Source organism: Meriones unguiculatus, chromosome 20 (genome assembly GCF_030254825.1).
Source record: "Meriones unguiculatus strain TT.TT164.6M chromosome 20, Bangor_MerUng_6.1, whole genome shotgun sequence".
In the NCBI taxonomy this organism is placed as follows: domain Eukaryota; kingdom Metazoa; phylum Chordata; class Mammalia; order Rodentia; family Muridae; genus Meriones; species Meriones unguiculatus.
Window position 1 is genome coordinate 68980853 of NC_083367.1, and position 23660 is coordinate 69004512.

The 23660-nt window shown below is 44.0% G+C and overlaps 1 protein-coding gene across 2 annotated transcripts in view; it reads right to left on the reverse strand.

Annotated features, from left to right (window-relative positions):
- Ccdc170 (coiled-coil domain containing 170) overlaps positions 1-23660 on the reverse strand; it is a 73588-nt gene that overhangs the window by 26786 nt on the left and 23142 nt on the right. For both annotated transcript variants that reach the window (XM_060373203.1, XM_021644475.2), the window contains exons 4-6: positions 22300-22444; positions 16939-17124; positions 3424-3741 (exon numbers count right to left, since the gene is read on the reverse strand). In XM_060373203.1, coding sequence (XP_060229186.1) covers positions 3424-3741; positions 16939-17124; positions 22300-22444 — 649 coding nt within the window. The remainder of the gene's footprint in view (positions 1-3423; positions 3742-16938; positions 17125-22299; positions 22445-23660) is intronic.

Consider the following 23660-nt stretch of genomic DNA (forward strand, 5'->3'; position numbering starts at 1 on the left):
CAGAGATGATTTTGCCCTTGACAGAAAGACATTAGGCTATGTCTAGAGACCAGTGGTTGTCTGAAATTGGGGCTGAGCTCCCACTGAGAGTTCACAGAAACCAGTCAGAGATGTTACTGACACCCTGCAACTCTCAGGACACTGTCACCATGTGACACACAAAGGCACGTGCACACGTACATACATACATGCGTGCAAACACACATGCATATATAAAAACACATATACATACACACAAGCACATACATACATACATACATACATATACACACAGACAGACACAGATACTTATTATCCCACAGACGGGGTGTGATGGTACACACCTGTAATCCCAACACCCAGGAGGCCAAGGCAAGAAGATCATGAGTTTAAGAACAGTCTGGCTGCAGAGGAAGATCCTCTCTTAAAAAAAAAAAAAAGAATGAGACAATCTAGTGTAAATATCAGCAGAACCACCTGTGGCTGAGAATCCCTGCTCTAAGATATGGTACAGCCTTTTAAAGAGAAAATTAAATTTTGCCAGAAGCAGAAATTCAAGGAAGAAGTAGAGGCGACTTACTGAAGCTGTGGGGCGGTCTCCTCACTCACTAAGGGCTGTACATCTAGGAAAGGAGTGAGCATAGCCAAGGAGTAGACGAGAGAAGCAAGGTTCTGCAGGTAAGCGGGCACACAGGCGACGGCGTGCCAGGCCTTCACACGGATGACTCAACAGCTGGCTGCCTGTAGCCATGGCAGCTGGCAGGGAGAAGCAGCTCCTCAACAAACAGACTCATCAATTTGTAAAGCACCCATTCTTCGGAAACATTTCTAAGACAATACACAAAATCCTATTTTCTCCTGATTTTACTTGAAGATGAGTCACAGACACCAGCTAGATGCTTGATTTGGGGCTTTTAAATGGCAAGTGCAGCTATTGAGAAAAATTACAGGGTAGGGGAGGCCGAGAAAGACACTAAAAAGACTGAATCATTCTCATTTGTACGGGGAGTGGGGTAGGCAGAGCCGGCTTAACCAATTTACGCCACTTAACTCTAGGAAATAAACACACACATCATGCTGGCAACTGTATGCCTTGTTTCACATGCTGGAGTTAGAAGAGAGAGGGGAAGCTAAGATTTACAGAATGAAAGGCAACGAAGTGAGTGGGGGGGACGCTGGCTATTACTGCACACATATCGCCCCTCAAAAGTACTTCCTGGGGTTCTTCCCACTTCTGTAAATGATTTCTTGCCTCAGCTGAGTTCCTATATGTAAACTGAGTCACAGAAACAAAACAGACTCAGTCAGTAAATCACTTGCATTGCAAGGACTGAGACCTGAATTCAGTCACCAGAACCCAATAAAAGCAAAGCATGGGGAGGCAGAGACAGGCAGATCCCTGAGGCCCAGCGACCAGGCAGCCTAGCCTACTAGTGATTTTCAGGCCAGTGAGAAATCCTGTCTCAAAAAGAGAAGAAAAAAAAAAAAAATGGATGGTACCTGAGGGACACACACACCCCATTCACTCACTTTCAAAAAAATAAAAAAATTTAAATTATTGTGTCTATTTAAGGTATGTAAAGATTTCTAAGATCCACATTTAGGAAATGTCTTAGAACAGACTACTGAACATGCCATCTCCTCTATGACCCTTTTTACTGCAACACAGATGGACCTAGGGAACACTGAGCTAAGTGAAAGAACTCTGACACAGAAAGAAAGATATTGCATATCTATATGCAGAGGCTTTAAAGGGGGAAGAAACGTCAAATATAGAGCAGTAGATGATAAAACCATAGTTACCAGGGACAGAAGGACAGAGGGTAGGGAGAACACAAAAGGCAGTGACCTGAGGGTGAGTAGCACTGGAAGATGGAAAGCACACTCGTCTCCTGAGCAAGTCTAACATCAAAAGAACTAGCCGAGGTGGGATTCCACAGGCTCTCATAATTCCATCTACTTTCAAAGCTCGGTACCTAGGACGCATGTCGTGATCTGGTGTCGAGGATACCTACAGCAGTCAGGGCTGACGTCGACTCCAATAGCTAGAGCTGTGTAAATGACAGTTGTTGACAGTGTGAATGGTGACAAAATTAAAGACAGAGCTACAGGACACCTGAATGGTCCCTCTCATTATTTATTAAGTAGGCCTCCTCCCAGACTCCCCTGGACTTGAGCACAGCATGCAGAGGACAGAAAGAAGGATGGAGGAGGTAGAGACCTAGCAGCAGCAGCAAACGATGGTTGTTTTGATGTGCCAGCTGGTGTGTTAGGGTACACAACAATTGCTCCACCGGGCGCCTCTAGTAAACAATAACCTTGTGAAGCAAACACTGTTCACTCATTTCCTAGCAAGACTTGGCCTGACCTGACCTGCCAGGACAGCAAACCCTCAGCAGAAATGACTCAGGCTGTTTATAGTCTCCACTCATCGGTCTGCAGTGGCTGGAGCACAGGGACTGTGGCTGGTAATGGGGTACACTCTAGACCCCCTTGTGGAGAACACTGTGCGCCTGGTATATTGCTTTGTTGTACATTTACTTTACAAGCCCATGAATCCTAAATTCAGAAGCAGAGTGTGGTGGAAAAAGCCTGAAATCCTAGCACTCAGGAGGCCTTACAAAGCAAGAGGATTCCTGTGAGCTGGAAGCCAGCCTGAGCTACCTCAAAAACACCACTCACTCCCCAAAAAAGAAAAGGCACCATGAACCTGAAGAATTTTGCAGTTTTGACCAAGGACCGTGAACTTGCACTAGTTGCTAATAAGATGAGAAAGTAAAACCTAAGAAACCGGGATGGTAGCTCAGTGATACAACTTCCTTCCACGTGTGAGAATCTGGGCTGCATTATCAACATTACAAAAAAGAAATCAATGGGGACGGGGAGATGGCCCCACAGTTAAAAGTGCTCCCTGTGTAAGCAAGAGGGTCAGGCCTGGTACTCCAGAATCGACCCTGAATGTCAGTGCCTGCGGCCTGTGTCTCCCCTGTCATCCTGACCTTGAAAGGCACAGCAAGAAACTCTCCCGAGAAAGCTGACCACACTGCCAAGCTCTGGGGCTGACTGACAGGGCCTGCCTCAAAGGTAGACGCCTGGTATCTACCTTCAGACTCCACAGGCCCATGCACCTGCATGCTCCCACACACATGCAGACACATGAAGGCAGGGGAAAGGAGGAGAAAAAAAAAATGAAAAAAGTCATTGAAAAGAATCTCAGAAACCATGAACTCAGGGTTTTGCCGGAGCTCATGCCACCATGAGCAAATGCATATGAGAGACAGGGCTCAGCGTGGACAGCGCCAACTCCATGAATGACTCGGGCCTTCCTGTGCAGCCGGAAGCGGAGCAAACGTGCTCCATTATATAGTAACTAATTCCGAGGCAAGGCTACTGGGTGTGCTGAGCGAACGCTGAGGAAGCTGGAAGTGGCAAGGACCTACTCACCCTCTTCTGGCTCTCTTCCTGGATGCCGAGCTCACGAACCCTCGCCAATAAGGCATCCTCTGTGGGCTCGGGTATGTCGAATCTGCCGCTAAGAAGCGCTGCGAGTTTCTCCCGGAAGCAGGAGTTCTGGCTCTGCGAGGCCGCGGCGGCCTCCCGGCTGGCCTTCACGCTCAGGTCCAGCTGCTGGCAGCTCTTCCTCAGCTGGCTGAGCTCCTGCTTTGAAGCATCCCAGGCCCGCTGCACGGCAAGCAGCCGTTCTTGGAAGAGCTTAGCTTTTCTCTCTAGAGCTGTTCTCTCCTCCACAGCGCTGAGCACGTCCTGCAAGATTACAGAATGAGGACAGTCATGTGCACCTGCGCTTCATAAGGTATCACTTGCCTCGCTTACCGGCGACTCAGCGACCGTAGGGCTGGATGTGCGTTATAGTTTTAGTCAAAGATTCTCCATTGTTTCATAAACTTATTAAATAAAGTTGTTTGGGCTGAAGAGATAGTCTAGTGGTTAAGAGCACTAGCTGCTCCTCCCAGTTTAGTTCCCAGCACCCACACGGCGGCTCATAACCACCTAAAACTCCAGTTCCAAGGGATCTGACACCCTCTTCCGACCTCCTCAGGCATGTGGTTTACATTCATGCATGTAAGCTAAACACTCACATACACATAAAAATAAATACATCTTCACATTAAAAAAAAAAAAAAGTGAGAGACCTTGAGAGACCTAGGGTGTGACGAAGTTGGTAGTGTTTGTCTAGCATGCCCAATGTCTTAGGATCTATTCCCGACATCACAGAAACCCAGGAGCAGGGGTGAACAACTGGGAACCCAACACGGAGGAGATGGGCACAGGAGATTGGAAATTCAAAGTCATCATCAAATTCAAAGTCATCACAGCAAGTTTGAGGCTAGCCTGGCCTACAAAGGACACTGTCTCAAAAAAAAAAAAAAAAAAAAAAAAAAAAAAAAAAAAAAAAGTTATTTGAATAAAGCTGCTGCTTTAATCCTGTTTAAAAGAAAAAAGAAAAGAAAAAAATAGCCAGGTGGTGGTGTTACCCTTAGTCTCAGCACTTGGGAGGCAGAGGCAGGTGGATCTTGTGAGGTCAAGGCCAGCCAGAGCTACGCAGGGAAACCCTGTCTCAAAGGAAAAGAAAAAGAAAGTGGACTGGCTGTTCCTTAGAGGGGTCACTCCACGGAGGAGCACTGGATCTTTCTTCCAGTCCGTTGACTAACTTTTCTCTCAGAAAGAGAAAACGAGGCCTAAGAGAGCCTGAAGAAGGGAGAGTGAGAGAAAAGCTCTGTGGTGGGGAAGACAGTTGAAAGAGGGAGATAGGAGCCACACTAGAAGAATAATCTTTAACAATGCCATATGTATCCATAGACTGAGAGTAAAGTGCAGGCCATAGAGATGTGGGCCTACTTCTTCAATTAACCAAACACACAAATTCACATCAAATAAATCAAGCAAGTGGTTAGGCCGCCTTACGATAGATAGTCTTGCTGCTTAGTCAACTAAAGGATGTGGATTTTCCTTTTTATTTAAAACAGAATGTTAGGGAGCAAAGGGCACTAAAAAGCAACAACAGCCTTGAGCACAGACTCACCCAAGGGGGCCAGAAACATTTCTGACTGTTAAAATACAATCATCCTGCTTACATTAGAAATGGTCTTTAATCTCCACCAACATCTAGGAGACAGGGAAGGGGTGAGCTGAAAGGCTACTTTCTCCTTCATAGAGAAATGTAACATCTTCCCTTTTCTTATGGGGAGTACAAAACAAATAAATAAATAGAAAATAAACAAGGAAGTCTCTGTCATCAGTTGGAAAGAAAAGCCACCCAAAGGCAAGTAATCAGGAAAGCCTGCTCCTTGAAGGATAATAATGCATCATGGAGATTATTTTGTAAAATGCTTTGCTTTTTAGGGTTTTGGTTTTCCCTTCCTTTTTTCAAGAAAACCCACTGCTAATTAAAACATGAGCCTTTACACAGAGCCCAAGGGTCCTTTGTCAAAGATACCATATTTTCAGCATTTACAGATTTCTCTTCAAATAGGAACATGCTATCTGCCCACTTGCTCAGTTTTGGTAACCAGGATCAGTGTTGGTGATAATCAGCTGGACCTGTGGTTTTACTTAGGAAATTGATGTCCTACATTCAGCATTACAAGAATAAATGCTAACCCCAGTGACTTCAGAGTTCCAAGGCCACATAGAATATTCCATATTAGCTTGTGTATGGAAAGAATCCCCCTCATGCAAAAGCAGGAATCTCTCCCTGTCAATACTGATATTTGAATGCAACTTTTCACAGAAAGCCTTTAAGATACATTTAAAAAAAAATATCTATCAGAGCAGGATGGCTCAGAGGTTAAAGGCATTTGCCACGAAGTCCAAAGGCCTGATTTCAATCCCCAAAACCTGATGGTAGAAGGAGACAACAAACTCTGCCAGAAGTTGTCCTTCGACCTCCATACATGGACATAACATGTTAGCAACACACACAGAGATAGATGATAGACAGACAGACAGATGGATGGATGATAGACAGACAGGCAGACATATAGATAGAACACAATCTTAAAAAATTAAATCTATGAGATGCTAGAGTATGTTGGACTTGCTGACTACCTGAAGTAGATTAATCAAATGTCACCTAACACCAAAAGAGCAGTAAAAATAATTAAAATGTTTCAGCTTTGAAAAATGTTTCTGCCCTACTATCACACTACCAACAGTCTAACCTCCTGTGAATTGCAACCTCTCTGGAGGTCAAATGACCCTTTCACAGGGTCACATATCAGAGATTTATGTACGATTCATAACAGCAGCAAAATTACTGTTAGGAAGTAACAACAAAAGCAATTTTATGGTTGGGCGCCACCACAACAGAAGGAACTGTATTAAAGGGACTCAGCGTTAGGAGGGCCTCTTTTTAAATCGAAGTACGCATCACAGCATCTAATTAAATCACAAAAGTACTTTGTTGGTTTTTTTGTTTGTTTGTTTGTCTGTTTGTTTGTTTTTTCTGGAAATGTCCAGCCCAAGTGAACTCTAAGCTGCTGCTCTATGAAGCAAATAAGCGGAGCCAGCGTCCGACCTCAGGGACAGCCCTCCCCAGCACTCTGGTTAATCACGCTGGGACTCAGGGGCACTGCTGTGCTGGAAATAGATGTCCTCCGGACTGCAAACGCAATTACCTGCACAGGAGCAAGCTACCGAGCTGGAGTCTCACCACATGGCTACCTCAAGGATACACAAGCATGAGACATAAGGTGACATGAGGGTGGCCAGCCAGGACCTGGTGACTGCTGTCAGACCATGCTGACACAAAGCAGAAACAAACAGCTCCTTTCCCAGAAAACTCAGCGCTGACCTCCACTGAGGACACATCTGCAAATACAGGGCGAGCCCTAAGCAGACAGTAATGCAAAACATTTTGTAATAAGTAACAAATGTTGCTGGCTGTGGCACTATGATTTTAATCCCAGCATTTGGGTGGCAGAGGCAGGTAGATCTCTATGAGTTCAAGGCCAGCCTGGCCTACTATAGTAAGCTCCAGGATAGGCAGGGATACATAAAGAGACCTTATCTCAACTATATCAAAATAATAATAATGACAATAATAATAACAATGCTAATAAGTCATCAAATGAATAATAATGATTTCACTATTACATTGAACAAAAATGCTATAAATAATATAAAGTGTTCAGGCAGATCCCTAGAGCTGGTGGGGCAGCCAGTCTGGCCTAACCACTGAGCTTCAGGTTCAATAAGAGGTCCTGTCTCAAAAACTCAGGGTAGTGAGCAGTAGAGGAAAAGACACCCCATCAAACACACACACACACACACACACACACACACACATTCACACAGTCACACATGGCATACATGCACAATTGATTCCTAACTATAATACGTATTTATATATGACTAAGATGAAATCACTTCTTAAAATACAACAATTAGATACAGAAATTATGGTACACAATGGAATACTACTCAGCTCTTATGGTAAACAATGGAAGATTGTATGGTACACAGTGGAATACTACTCGGCTATTAAAAACAAGGAAATCATGAAATTTGCAGGCAAATGGTGGGAACTAGAAAAGATCATCCTGGGTGAGTTAACCCAGAAACAGAAAGACATGCATGTTGTATGCTCACATATAAGCAGATATTAGCCATATAATATAGGACAGCCATCTACAGACCTAAAGAAGCTAAACCCTAAGGAGGACCCTAGGAAGGATGCTTAAACCTCATTCAGAATGGCAAGCAGGATAGACACCAGAATAGGTGGAAGAGAGGGAATAGGATGGGAGTATACTATAGAGGGTCCTCTGAAAGGATCCACCCAACAGGGGATCAAAGCAGATGCTGAGACTCATGGCCAAACTTGGGCAAAATGGAGGGAGTCATTATGGAAGAAGAGGGACATAGAGATGACAGGAGCCCCACAAGGAGAACAACAAAGCTAAAGGATCTGAGCCAAGGGAGTCCTGCAGAAACTGAGGCACCAACCAAGGACCATGCATGGAGAGGACCTAGACCCCCTGCTCAGATGTGGCTGATTGGCAGCTCAGTCTCCATGTGGATCTCTGAGTGAGGGGAGCAGGGGCTGCCTCTGTCATGAACTCAGTTGTCTACTCTTTGATCACTCACCCCTGGTGATGTAACCTTGCCAGGCCACAGAGGAAGAAGATCCAGGCAGTCCTGATGAGACTTAACAAGCTATGGGCAGATGGCAATGGTGGAGAACTCCCCCTTTCAGTGGACTAGAGGACGGGGCTAGGGAGGAAGAGAAAGGAAGGATGGGACTGGGGGGAGTTGAGAGAGGGGGCTTCAATAGGGATATATAATGAAATAATTGTAAAAAAATTCATTTAAAATAAATAAATAAATTCAACAATTAGTTCTTGTCAAGGTGGGAATATCTGGATGAAGCTTAATTCTCCCAAATAAACCAATTTATGAATTTAAAAAGTCAGTTGTTTAATTCTGGCCTCTGCAGCTAAGATTAATAAATAAACTCCACAATTTCCCCCCACTGAGCAGCCCTCCCTTGTGTTTGAATAGGGACAATTTGGGCATAAATTTTTGATATAATACTTAACAAAATATAATGAGCAAATGTCTTTTAAAACTACAGTTATAGTCCCAAAAATATAACTATAACCTAAATTAGAAAGTATGTAAATGGCAAATATTCCAAAGTATATAATTAAAATACAGATATATGTCTCTGGGTGACATTGCCCCTCACGGACTGGGTAGAGCTGTCTGCCAAAACAGGACCGGTGATACATTTTGAAAGCATAGTTAGTTGGGGTTTTGTTGGTTTTTTTTTGTTTTTTTAGATACAAATAACAAATAAGTATCTTGAGCTTGAAGAAATCACCTTAAAATCTCTTAGAAGCCAGGCTTGAGGGTGTACGCCTATAATCCTGCTTTCAACCTCTATAAGGAGGATTTCCTCCTGTAAATGGCTTTTTTTTTTTTCTTGTTTTGTTTTGCTGAGACACAATATTCCAGGGTAGCTCTGGCTAGCCTAGAACCTGCAATGTGGACCAGGCTGGCCTTTAACTTATGGCGATCCTCCTGTCCCTCCCTCTTAAGAGCTAGGATTACAGAAGAGCATGGCACCACTGCCAACTTCTGAAAATGTCTTCAAATCCAAGTACAACCCTCCTGTAAGTCCAACCAAGACAACCTCACTTAGCAAAGTGGAGCAGAAACTTCACGGCTGACACAAGCACCGCTCCTTGTCGATGTACTTGTAGCCAATTCTTTTTTTTTTTTTTAACAAAAGGTGTTCTATTTCAACTTTTGCTCAGATATTGTGGCTACAACCAAGCTCTTCTTTATTATCTCCTTGTCCATACTCTGAAGTAGGATGGGTACAGACTGTGGGGTTCTTTCTCCCACGCTTATTCTCTCTACAGTGATTAAGGTTTAATTTTACGGCTGTGGTTTCTAACCCTTGAAACTTGGATTTGTGCTTTATGCATGGCTAGTTAATTGCTCTACTATCTTACTTTTCTGTTTATAAAGGTACTGGTCTGGAGTTGACTCCGAAGGACGTCATAGAGTGCGTACATGGAAAGAATGGCGAAATAGTTGTGATCTTAGGGGGAGCTCTTCCCTTCCCTGCAGCCTCCAAGCTCCGAGGGCTGCCATGTAGACAAGGCGGGGAGGTTGCTTTGTTTCACTCTAACAAATGCTCAGCGATGCGGAAGCTGCAGTTCAACCTTTCAGATGAGCCGACCTTTTCCCCTTCAGAGCTGTCCGAGGGCCACTGTGTATGTTGAAAAGGACAATCGGCTGAAGTTTGAAAGTCTCATTATTAGCAAAGGCAGTGCTGGCCGACCGCGGCTTTATCTGCCCCGGAAGCCACCGTGTTCCTGGGCTCAGCTATACAACTGCAAACACTGCTCTGAGCTGGTCACTCTGTGCCTGGAGGAGGACCATGGCCAGCTCCCACTGGACCTTTTCAGCAGGATACGATGGGTTCTATCAGGGCTAAGATTAGACACACAAAGAAAATATTGTATCCTGTGATCTTTAAATGCTGTTCTGATTTGAAATTTTTAGAAGGACCCTACAGATAAACCATCTAATAAAATTTAATAAAAAAATCATAATGTAAACCTTGACAATGTCAATATGGCAATATAAGTAATATAATATAAATATAAATAATATAAAGAGAGAAAGGACCCAAAGGAAAGAGGATTAAATTCTTGTCGTTTCACAGCAGAGAGTAGTTAACAACCCTCTGCTCGTTCCACACCTCATCCTTGGCTCCAGTTGTGTTTTGGACTCCCAGAAACAGCTGTAACTTTGACGTCACGAGTGTCATATTCATGTCTTCTTTCATTCTAATTCCTCATCCGGAGAGTAGAACTCTCTCAGACTTTCAAACAACCATCAGAGGGTCCAAGTAAAGAGTGTTGGGAAGACTCTTGAGTTGCTTAGCCAAAGAAATTGGCTTAGAAATGGCTTCAAAATGTTTACAGGACGGCGTTGATAAGCGGATTTCTGCTGGACATGGTAGCACAGGCCCGAAATACTAACCATTTAGAAAGCTGAGAAGGGTCAAGGCTTGTCTGGGCTATCGAACGCATTCATGCTCATCCTGGGCAATTTAGCAAGACCTAGTCTCCAAGAATTTTTTCCTAAATAAAGAAAATGTGTCTGACAGTCATGTGCCTTGCATGATTGAGGGAGGGGAGAGAAGGGGAGGGGAGGGTAAAGGAGGAAGAAAAGAGATCTCAGTTTACTCTGTGAAGTAAGACACTACCAGGGTGAGGGCATAAATTGTAGAAATCCTGCTCTCAAGTTCCTCTGATTGGGAAACTGCTCCAACTGGAACTGCCGAAACAGCAGTGACTGTCTACCTCTGGGGGAGCTCAAGAAAGGGCTAGACACCAGGTAGTAAGGGAAATTTTTAGAGATACGTCTTTACAGTACTTGCCTAGTATACACAAGGCCATGGGGTCAATCCCCAGCACTGCCAAATTAGTAAACTGGAGTAATAAAACATGACAGGCACCGTACATGCCTTTCGTCCCAGGGCTCGGGAGGCAGAGGAAGTTGATCTCTGTGAGTCTGAGTCTACTCTGGTCTACATAGTTCCAGATTAGCCAGGGCAACACAGGGAGACCCTGTCTCAAAATAAATTAAGTAAAGATAACCCATATTTCTTATGAGCACTGGGATCTGGATAGAAAATTACCTGAAGGTTTCTTCCAACATGGTATGTGATTTTAGACTGCTGTAGTTTCCTCGGTCATCTGTGGCTCATCCTATTTCACTTCCAGGAACTATCTTGCAGACCGATTCCCTTCAAATAATCTCATATTTATTTTAACTCTAGGTAAAAGTGAGTCACTAGGAGACAGAATTAAAAGTAAATTGTGTGCCGGACCCACACAGAGCACTGCATGGTTGTAGGTGGGCTTTCTCTAGCTGTGGCTTCCACGTACATGGGCCCAACCAATCGCAGGCCAAAAAGATGCAGGAAGGAAGCTAGGTGCAAGCCTTTTCCTTGCAAATTCTTGCTAAGTGACAGTCTGGTGCGGTTTCGATTCTATTAAATCCCAGGAGTAACTGAGAGATAGCCTAACATCTATGACAAGATATGGATACTATAGTGTTTTACAAAATGACTTGAACATCACAGATTTTGCTCTCTGTGGGGCATCCTGGATCGTATCCCTCATAGCTATGGAGAGATTATTACTATAACTTAATACTAGAAATACTTATACAGGCTTCAATCCTTTTCCCATTTCACAAAGAATTTTAAAAGAAATCAGAGGTTCAAAAGGAAAATCTGCAAGCCTGGGACTGAATAGCCAAATGATGGTGAAGCTAGGATCCTAGGCGTCTAAGCCAGAGCCGCTGTCTTTGGTTCTTTTACCGTTTCATGGTTAAATCAATAAATACACACATAAATACCCTGACAAAAGCAACTTAAGGGAAGAAGGGTTTGTTTGTTTGTTTGTTTCCACTCAGCATGTAAGGGTGTTGTCTTAGCTAGGGTTTCTATTGCTGTGAAGAGACACCATGACCACAGCAACTCTTATAAAGGAAAACATTAACTTGGGGCTGGGTTACAGTTCAGGGGTTCAGTCCATTATCATCACGGCGGGAAGCACGGTAGCATGCAGTAGACACGCTGCTAGAGAAGGAGCCCAGACTTCCATCTGGATCCAAAGGCAGCAGGAGTGTGTGAGCCGCACTGGGCGGAGCTTAAACATAGGCGACCTCAAAGCCCACCCTGACAATGACGCACTTCCTCCAGCAAGGCCACACCTACTCCAAAGAGGCCACACCTCCTAACGGTGCTACTCCTTATGGGAGGATCCATTTTCTTTCAGTCCGCTGCAGTCCCTAGATTGAATTCTAATCAAGAAAACCTGAACACTGTTAAAAAGGCTATTCAGAGTCAGTGTGTGCATTTAACTTCTGACTTTAACTTCTAGACTCTAGGAAAAGTGTGTGTGGCTTGTGTGGGCAAAGTGACTACTTTTAACAAAGTTAGATTTTCTTTTTTAAGGTAACAAAGATAAAAGGCACCAAGCTTTGACAGTTACTAAAACACACTGCAATATTGTGCTATAGTCCAAGGGGGTCCACATGCTTAACAGGCATGGGACCTTCAGGTCACCTGATGCCCGATGTCTGGGGCCCCGGCGGGCAGACCCCTCCCCACCACCACATGACACACCTGAGGACATCTTATTTCAGCTCCCAGAACCCAAACAAACAGAACAACGGCTAAAGATTTCCAAATAACATATTCACTGCATATTATAAAACACCTGAGGTTCGTTTTGTTCTGTTTTGGTGGCTGTCACAGTCTTCCCATGTGGCCAGCCCCGACTGCAGTGTGTAGACTGGCTGGCCTCTAATTCAGAGGTCCTGCAGACTCTGCCTCCTGACTGCCGGGATTAAAGGTGTGTGCCACCGCACTTGGCCTTAAATACCGTCTTCAAGCAAAGCTATAAAGCCAACGTCTGTAGACACAGCACACCCAGCAGGGTGTCTGCTTTGGCCTCTTCCATACATCTGGACTTTAATAACGAAGTTTCCTACTTCACTAACAGGCTTTGGAAAGCAGTCTGAAGGCTCTTTCTGTGGCCATTAACGTGTCAGTAAAAGCACTTGACAATATTTTTTGAGGGTAAATCATCAGCGTAATAGTTCTATGAATGAGCATTTTATTAAAGACCTCGGGTTTTTATAGTCCAATTTTTTATTTTACAATTTTTATGATGTTGGCAGGAACCTGGGGCCAAAATGGATGAGTTTCCAGAGTCAGTCCCAAGTAAAGATACTTACATAAGGAATTGAAAAAAAAAAAAGGAGAAGAAAAAGAAGAAAGAAAAGGAATTGTTTTTTTTTTTTTTAAATTCCTGTTTCATGTAGTATTACAATATGCTTTCTCACACACTTTTCAAACGTTAGCATTCGCTAAGGAAATTGCACGGCTGTTTATTATCCTTCTTCCACCAATGAGTAACCCTGTGGACGCACTGCTGCTCTGTGCCTGTCATGCGGTGGGTGACCGTGAGAGGCAGAGCACGGGGTAACTCGGGTTCAGGTCCCAGGCCTGCCACACGGGAGCTGCGTGGACTTAAACAAATCACACCGAACGCTGTTGCTGTGACGACAGAGGCTATAGGAAGTGAACGCGCCTACAGGATGCAGCCAGTCTCTAAGCACCACCCCGTGATCCCCTTGACAAGCAGAACCTAAACAAGTCCCTCTAGGGACTTGAGTGGTCTGGGCTGGGATCCTGAAAACTGCAAGCGGGCCCCAGGGTGTTGCCTTTGTCCTGAAAATAGCTCAGTATTAAAGCGTCACGCTGCAGGGACACAGGCCCATATGCCTCTTTAGAGGCAAAAGTTCAGAGAATTTGGAATGCCAAGAAAATAAATTGACTCTTAGACAACACAGCCATAAAAATTAACATGTAAGAATGATAAAGAAATTGTTTCTAATAGAATTACAGCAGTTGAAGCACGAGGGCATCCATAGCTTTATTCTGGATTATGATCCTTCAAGAAAAACAGAGAGCAAAAGAGAGAGGGAGGGAGGGAAGAGGATAGGGAGAGAACTGGCAGGTGGAATTAGAAGTGTGTACATTGTCACTTTGCCCGCTCTAAAGTGGTAGTTAATCCAGACAAGACTTGATGGATGCTAACGTCCTGAAGATTAAAGGTAAAAGAACATTTTATGGTAGACCTCATGCCCAACATGCATAAGGCCCTAGGTTCAATTCCCAGTACGACAAGCAAAAAAGAAAGAAACGACCTCATAATTGTTACCCAACATGGAAAAAAAAGGTATGATTACACTAAAGAGACCAGAGCCAGCTATAATGGCATACGACTATAATCTCAGCTGATGTAGGAGGCGTGCTCCGCATTTGAGGCCACACAGCAAATGCTAGGCCGATATCTAACAGTCAATCAATCTAGCTAGCTAGCTAGCTACCTCTCTATGTACTTATCTCTCTATCCATCCATCTCTCCATCTATCTCTCTCCCTCTGTGCCTCCACCCTCCTCTCCCTCTGCCAAATGAGGCACATGGAAAAGGTGACATTTACAAGCCAGGAAGAGGACCTCAGCAGCCGTGCCAGCACCTGACCTTGTACTCCCAGGTGACTATTGTTTAAGCCATCCACTCTGGGCTTTTTAATTTCTTCTATTTCGGTGCTGCTGAGGATCAAACCCCAGGCCTTTCACATGCTAGGCTCGCAGGCCCTTAGTGTGCAGGACCCCCAGACAAGCCTGCACCATTTCGCTGTGGCAGCACAAGCTGTCCCAGGCAGGGTGCTGATAACAACTGATATCCTCTGCTTTTTCCCAGCGCCAAAGTAAGGGGCACGGGGGTAGGGGATAGGGGATGGGGCAGCCAACAGCAAGAGGATGGGCTCATGCAGAAAACTAAAAATACTTGGAAATTATCATCCTTCCTATGGACCACTGTCAGGCCCAGTGATGTCACTGCGATAAGGAAGGCGTGGGGAAGATGCCTTCTTCTCACACCAACTCCACTTTCATTCAGTGGAAGACAGGACTTCTTCCGTCACGGAGCTTCTCTGGGACACCCAGCCACTACCTAAGTAGAAGGTTCCAGTCTGTGACTAGAGCCACAGCCCTCTCCCCAGCTGGCTGCACCATCCAACTTTAGCTTTTGGAAGAGAATGGTTATTATTAATCCAATAATGAGTTTCTTTGTCAAACAATTTAACATATAATTAAAGGTTTATACAATGTTAACCATATGGTGTTTATCCTCATACTCAAACATGTTCTAGTTAGTTGGAAAGATCAGCCTATTCATTGTATAAATAAAAGTTTATAATTAAGAGTCATTTCCTTTGGCTGACACCTCTCAGAATTACCGCAGCCACACACTTGGATCCCTCAAGTCTTCTAGGATTTTGCTTTATGTGACAGATGACATATGATAAATCACATAGGCTTCCTGTGGTCGAAAGACGTGCCCCCATAGGCTCGCGCATTTGAACGCTTGGTCCCCAGCTGGTGCGTGGCGAGGTTGTGAACCTCCAGGAGGCGCTTCCTCCTGGAGGAAGGAAGTCCCTGGGGTGAGATTTCAGGTTTCATAGCTGACCCTCAGTGTTTCCTCTCTCTGCTTCCTGTGTGGGTGAAACACAATCAGTCTTCTTTCTGACCTCTAACTCCTGCTATCACACTTTCTCTCTTGCATCGTGGACTGTATCCCACCTGGTACTATAAGCCAAAATAAGCCCTTTCTCCCCAAAATTACTTTTTGTTAGGGTGTTCTACATAGCAGCAGAAAAGCAACTGATAAATTCTTCATAATGGCCCTATTGATAAATCATTTTATTAAAAATAAACATATGTGTAATACATAGAAGGCATATGTATATTATATAAATAATATATATTATATATATTTTATATATATATATACATAAAATAGTTCCAGAAGGATCTATATTTTTTAAATGTGTTTTTTTTAAAAGCAAGGATTGCTCAGATTGCTTCTACATAAACATGAGGATTTACATTTGGATTCCAACATCTGTGCAAAAAGCCAAATGGGGATGGGAGAGTGGGAGAGAGAGAAAGAAGGAGGGGAAGAGAAAAGAACAAGGAGAGAGGAAGATAGAGACAGAGAGACAGAGAGAATACCACTATAATCCCAGGGGTAAAGACAGGACTCTGAACGCCTTCTGGCCACACAGTTTGGCCAGTGAGTGAGATCCTGGATCAGTGGAAAATCTTGTCTCAAAAAATGAGGTGGAGAGAAATAAAAAACAAAACAAAACAACAACAACAAAACCCTACCCATTGTCAACCTCTGACCTTCACCTATGTACATGTGCACACACACATACTCACACATGCACTCGCACACATAATTAAATAAAAAAGAGAAATTATTAGAAGTTTTTCCAGAGGAGAAGCGGGTAGCTAGGGAGACGAAGGAGCAGGAGGAATTGTCATTTAATATTTTTTGTACACTTAGAATTTTTTATCTTTTAAACTTTATTACCTATTTATTCAAAATCTAATAGCTGAATATGAAAAATATTCTTATTAGCTAATTAAAGTAAGCCATCCTAGCTACAAAACCTTTTAAGTTTTTTGTATTTCTCTTTTGCAATTAGAAATATAACTCTAGCCAGATGGTGGTGGTACACGCCTTTAATCCCAGGCAGAGGCAAGTTTGTGAGTTTGAGGCCAGCCTGGTCTACAGAGTGAGTTCCAGGACAGCCAGGCTACACAGAGAAACCATGTTTCTAAAAACAAGACAACAACAACAACAACAAAAAGAAACATATATAATTATGTGTAAAAAGCGTAGATCAAGTAGCACGTGTCCCACAGTGCCCCACCCCCTCCGCCGAGAGCAGCCTTTGACACTGCAGCCCATAATCCCAGAGGGCTCACGGACACCTGCCCTTCCGTTTCTGTGAACACGGCACAGAGAAACCCTCCACACTCGGTACCTGATTCAGCTGCTCTCTCTCCTTGGCCAAGGAGGCAGCTCTTTCCTGCTCCCTGCTGACTTCGGCCGCCAGCCTCACGATGGTTTCTCTGTTAGCTTTTGCCTCCATCTCATGGACATTTATTGTCTCTTCAAGACTAATGACTTGTGCTTTCAGAGATGTGTTTTCCTCGCACAGCTCTCTAAACTGAAGAGAAAGAAATTACAGCTGTGCTAAAAAGAAAAAAAAATAGACAGTTCTGTCCACTTTCTCCAAGCAATTCACAGTCTATAAGCCTGATGAGGTTGTAATCTTACTAAACAATAAAAACAACAGATAAAACAACCGCATTTTCAAAGGCAGCCTCGAAAGGCCATTATTTGCAGATCTGGCATCAGATTAAAATTATTCAAAGGAGGCCACAAGGCAAGGATGGTGGAAAGTGCAGAAACTACGTGAGCGCTGACTGCAGTGCACTAGAGATGCGATGGCATGCTGAGGGCAGAGGCCACTGACCAAGATTGCTGTCCTCAGCCCACAGCCAACTGTATCTACTGTGTGCAAGGTACTGACATGGGGGCCACTGCAGAGATAACAGAACACTTGCTTTTAGAATATCTTTCTAAAAGTAATTGCAAGCATGCTACAGAGCATGATAAAAATGGTTTTCACGGACGTTAGCATTCAGAGAATTTTGCTTTCCATGATGTGTACTGGAAAATGTTCACAGAAAGCATTTGCAAAACTTACAGACCGTATAGCTAAGCCCACTCCACAGGGCCATGACAATGCCTGTAACAGGACTTGAACCCCCAGACAGCATGGTCAGCATCTGTGTTTTGACTACCTGTGGAAGTGGGGCATCTCTTGGGCCCTGTTCTTGGTACAATTTCACAACTCTGTTTCACATCTGTTCCTTGGTGTTAAACACTTCCTCACATCCCCACACTCACATCCCAGATCCCCCTGAGTCCCTTCCTCTGGGGTAGACCCCTTTCATCGGTCTTTCTAAACCAACCCCAACTCTGGCATCCCTCATTCCCTGTCCCTGCACCACAAGGGGATTTTCTTCACAGAACCTTTCACCACATAGGATGACATTACAGTTATCACCTCTGCACCATTTTGACCCCACAACCATGAAAGCTCCCAAGGGTGTAGAATTAGTCTTATATCATACATTGCCACATCTCCAGAACAACGCCCAGCATGTAACATACACTCATTAAATATTGGTGAGATGGATGCATGAATATCCAAGAAAATATTAAGAATGCTTCCGGACTAGGTATAGTGACACATGTCTTAAATCCAAGAACTCAAGAGGCAGAAACAAGAATGTCTCTTTGAGTTTCAAGGCCATCTTGTCTATACAGAGTGCTCCAGGCCAGCCAGGGCGACATAGTGAGACCCTATAAGGAACATGGGAAAGACTGGAGAAATGCATCAGTAGTTAAAAGTATATTCAGACCTTCCAGAGGACCCAAGTTCATTTCCCAGAGCCCACATCAAGCAGTTCACAGCTGCCTGTAACTCCAGCTCCAGGAAATCTGACAGCTTCTTCTGGCCTCTGAGGACATGTGTGCATACCCCACACACAGACACACACACACATACGCATAACTAAAACTAAACTTTTTAAAGAATTCTTGCTTTTGGAGGAAAGATTGTAGAAACCAGAGGGGTCAAGGATACAAAAAAAAAAAAGAAAAAAAAAAGAAAAAGAAAGAAAGAAAGAAAGAAAGAAAGAAAGAAAGAAAGAAAGAAAGAAAACTACAGAATCAACTAATTTGGGCCCATACAGGCTTGTAGAGACTGAACTGCCAACCAGGGAGCCTGCACAGGACTGACCTAAGCTTTTTGCACGTGTCACGGGTGTGTAGCTTGGTCTTCAAGTGGGACACCTAACAGTGGAAGCAGGGGCTGTCTCTGACTCTGTTGCCTGCCTTCGGATCCCTTTCCTCCCACTGGACTACCTCAACAGGAGAGGAGGTGCCTTGTCTTACTGAAGCTTGAAATGCCAGGGTTGGCTCATATCCACTGGAGGCCTGCCCTTTTCTGGGGAGAAATGGAGGAGAAGTAGATGGGGTGGGAAGCAAGGACTGGGAGGAGAAGAGGGAGGGAAAACTGTGGCTGGAAGATAAAGTAAATTAATTAATTTTTAGAAATACTCCCCCCCCCCTTTTTTTAAATCATGTGCATACTCAAGCATGTGAAAGTAAATGAAGGGCTTTGCTGTTCTGGATTTTCTTCCACTTCTCACGAACACTTAATAGGTAGAAGATTTCCCATCTGACAGTGATATTTTTAAGGAAGAGTTATCAGGCTGGGGTGCTCCATGGTTTAAAACACAGGTCAGGTCCCCTCACTTTCACAGTCGGTAAGGCCTATAGATCCAAAGGGAAACGCTACTGAACAGACAGCACAGGGCTGGAGAGATGGATCCGTGGCTAAGGGTGTGTGTGGACCTATCTTACAGGGGTGTCAGCTCACAACCACCGTGACTCCATCTCAAAGGCCTCCAGGACACCTACACTCACAAGCGTATGTGTGTGCACACACAGAGGCATGTACACACACACACACACAAGGACACACAAGGACAACAAGAATAAAATAAATGTTTTGAGAAAGAAAAATATGACTCATTATATATGTCCTTGCTGTGAGGGTAATTCGGAGCCTCCATAGGGCCACTGAGAAGGAGGAGAAAACAAGGAAATAAGGACACATGACTTCCTTATGACTTCTGTGGGACACAAAGGACAAGACAGAGTGACCAAGATTAGGACTGGCTAGAGTGAATACTCGCATTGCCTTGGGAAGGCAGGTGGGGTGTGTTCAGCTCTGGGAGCAGCACAGCAGCAGGACTGTGGCCCCGAGTGGAAGATCCAGGAGGTGGCTGAGGAGCGGGCTCTGCTTCTATCTGCATGTAAGAGTGGCCATACCATCTGCACAAGCTGGTTTAACTTTTGGAACAGATGGGCTTTCCTGGTAGATAGGGGCCAGAGCATTGGGAACAGAGAAAATCAAAGGGCGTGACTAACAAGGTCCCCCAACACGCACTCGGGTTGTCGCCAGTGGAGGCAAAGGATTCCCAAAGGTGGAGTTTCTAGGTTCCCTTTTGCTCTGCCTACCACGTGGCTTGAGACACATCTGAGTCGCCAAACCACATCGAAAAGTGGCGCTGTGCAAGCAAGCTCCTGTCCTATGTCAACCAGGAGGGCTGAGCAGGAACGGTCATTACCCACGAGGGTACCTGGCACTCTAGTCCTCACTCCACACGGTGGACTCTTGCTAAATCAAAGTGAATGATCGTGCGGAGATGGTGCTGCTAGGACCTGACCGGTGGGTAACTCAGAGGTGGCTTTTAAGAATGGCTGTGACTGTCCTATATTGTATGTCTGTTATCCACCTGTAAGTGGGTATATACCATGTGTGTCTTTCTGCTTCGGGATACCTCACTCAGGATGATCTTTTCTAGATCCCACCATTTGCCTGGAAATTTCATGATTTCCTTGTTTTTAATTGCTGAGTAATATTCCACTGTGTAAAAGTACCACAATTTCTGTATCCATTCCTCTGTTGATGGACATCTGGGCTGTTTCCAGCTTCTGGCTATTATGAATAAAGCTTCTACAAACATGGTCGAGCAATTGTCCTTGTTGTATACTTGAGCATATTTTGGATATATGCCTAGGAGTGGTATAGCTGGGTCTTGAGGTAGCACTATTCCTAATTGTCTGAGAAAGCGCCAGATTGATTTCCAAAGTGGTTGTACAAGTTTATATTTCCACCAGCAATGGAGGAGGGTTCCCCTTTCTCCACATCTTCTCCAGCATGTGTTGTCACTTGAGTTTTTGATTGTAGCCATTTTGATGGGTGTAAAGTGAAATCTCAGGGTTGTTTTGACTTGCATTTCCTTGATGACTAAGGATGTTGAGCATTTCTTTAAGTGTTTCTCTGCTATTCAATATTCCTCTACAGAGAATTCTCTATTTAGCTTTGTAAATCTGTACACCTAAAGAAGCTAATCAAGAAGGGGAACCCTAGGTAAGATGATCAATCCTCATTCAGAAAGGCAAATGGTATGGACATAACAAGAGAGAAAAAACAGGGAACAGGACAGGAGCCTATGACAGAGGGTCTCTAAAAGACTCTACCCAGTAGTGTATGAAAGCAGAGGCTGAGACTCATAACCAAACTTTGGGAAGAGTGCAGGGAATCTTATGAAAGAAGGGGGAGATAGAAAGACCTGGAGGGGACAGGAGCTCCACAAGGAAAGCAACAGAACCAAAAAATCTGGACACAGGGGTCTTTTCTGAGACTGACAGTTCAATCATTCATGGAGATAACCTAGACCCCTTGCTTAGATGTAGCCCATGGCAGCTCAGTCTCTAAGTGTGTTTCCTAGTGATGGGAACAGGGACTGTCTCTGACATGAACTCAGTGGCTGGCTCCTTGATCACTTCCCCCTGAAGGGGGAGACAGACTTACCAGGCCACAAAGGAAGACATTGCAGCCAGTCCTGATGAGACCTGACAGGCTAGGGTCAGAGAGAAGGGGCAGAGGACCTTCCCTATCAGTGGACTGGGGAGGGGAATGGAGAAGAAAAAGGAGGGAGCCAAGTAGCATTGGAATCATCAATTTCCACCTTTAATAGCAATCTGCCAGTGGGACTTCATTGGTCCTGATTCGAGACTTAAGAGTATGTTACAACTAAGCCCAGCTTTTTACTCACTAAGTATTCCCAAATGACACATTTTTTGGCAGAGTTGGGAGGAGTATTTTTGTAAGTACACTACAAGGGGGCAGTAGCCTGGACAGGAATGAAAGTGCATCCCATAGCCTTCATCTCCACTTCATGTCACATGTGTCCTCCAGCGCTGATCTCATCTTAAGAGGACACAAGGTGTGATGGCAGCACGGGGGAAGATAGAAAGGATGAGGATAATCAACAAAAACATTTTATTAAAAAATGCATAATGGAATCTAATGCTATGTATGTAAACTTTAAACTATTAATGAAAATCAAAAGATTAATTGTTTTATATATGTAACTTTGTGTATGTGTTTGTAATTAAAAAAGTTCATGCACAAACACGTCATTGAGATGAACAATTAATCATGTTTGAATACCTGACTGTATTTTTAGACAACACAATCCCTGTTAGGCACTAACTGATCTACATAATGCTAGTGAAGGGCCTAGAATTGAAGCTCATAGAGGTGCTGTGGTCTATCCTGGTCTACATCGATACTTAATGCTACCTTCAGGCCACTGTGCTGGTCTCCTGCCACCCCTGGACTCAACCACAGCACTTCCCATCACACGCCAGGATGACCCCGTGTTTGCAGTGCCCCAGACCTGCGTTCGCATACCTTTAAAATTAAATCTTTATCCGATGTCTCCTCATGCTTCGTGTCTAGACTCAAGAATTCACAAAGCTGAGTCCAAATTTCCTCATGTTTCCGGAGATTCTCCAAGCCTTGTTTCTTAGACTCTTCATTTTCCTTTGAACAGTTTCTACCAGCCAAATAACAGATAAATCAAGGTTTAGCGCCATAGCAGATAACACCATCAAAACAAGTCAGAACCAAAGCTCTCCACGGGCAATAATGATCACTTTCAACACGTCATAGTGTCCCTGTGCAAATGGTTGGCAATGCAGCCCTGCCAGGAAATGAGAGGTCTTGAAGGTGTCTGAATACCTACACTCTTCAGAAGGTAAAAATCTTCGTAGTCTTGGGCCTAGTCACAGGCCTCCTGTTTTAAAAAAACAAAACAAAACAAAACTCATCTGCAGACATAAAGGCAAGCACTTAGTTCACACATAGACCCTCTGAAATGTGTGTGGTCACAATCCACAAGCCCCAAGACCTCTACTGGGGCCTCCAAGGGGAGGAGGAGGGCACTGTATGGCTTCTAGCAGGCCAAGTTTCAGTATAGATCCTAGTTCATGGCCGAGTATAACTGACAGACACACACACACACATAAACACATACATACTACATACATACATACATGCATATAAAGATAATGGGGATACTCCACCTGTGGAGAGAAAAACATTCAAGGACCAGCAAAAAGCAATATAAGCAGTCACACAGAGAGACTCTTCAGCAATGTATGGAAACTGACAAGTCAAGATGTCAGATATTTGGTCTCCAAAGGTTGGTGGAAATAGCACGGTGCATTTCCAACACTTTACATGTTCAGAAAGATATCATCATCAAAAAAGAAAAAAACAGACATACTTTTAAGGCCAATTAGAATCATCTCAGTAATTTGGTATAATTCTTCAGTATTCTAGACAATAAGCATGATTATTGCTTTCTTTTTCCCATGTTAAGTGTTTACTGCAAAAATTTTTACTCTATTCAGAGATTAACAAAGCATGTAATTGCATGTACTCAAAAGCATGTCATATTTCCATTTATAAATGACTAGAGTTACTCTATCTATCTATAGTTTCTGCACATGCGAAAAGCACAATGCATGCCCATGGCTCTGACAGACCTGCCCACGTGACCCCACACATTAACCACAAGATTTCAACATCACGGCTCTAGGGCAAAGGTCCCTAAGCTCTGTCCACAGCTATTTGCTTCCCAACTGACCCAACAAAGCTCCAAAGGAAAAATCAGATAACTGTAAAAATATGAAAGCCAGCAGATGTCCTGTCCAGACTACTTCACAGTAAACTCGTTAATGACACTAATCTAAGTATTTGCAGGATCA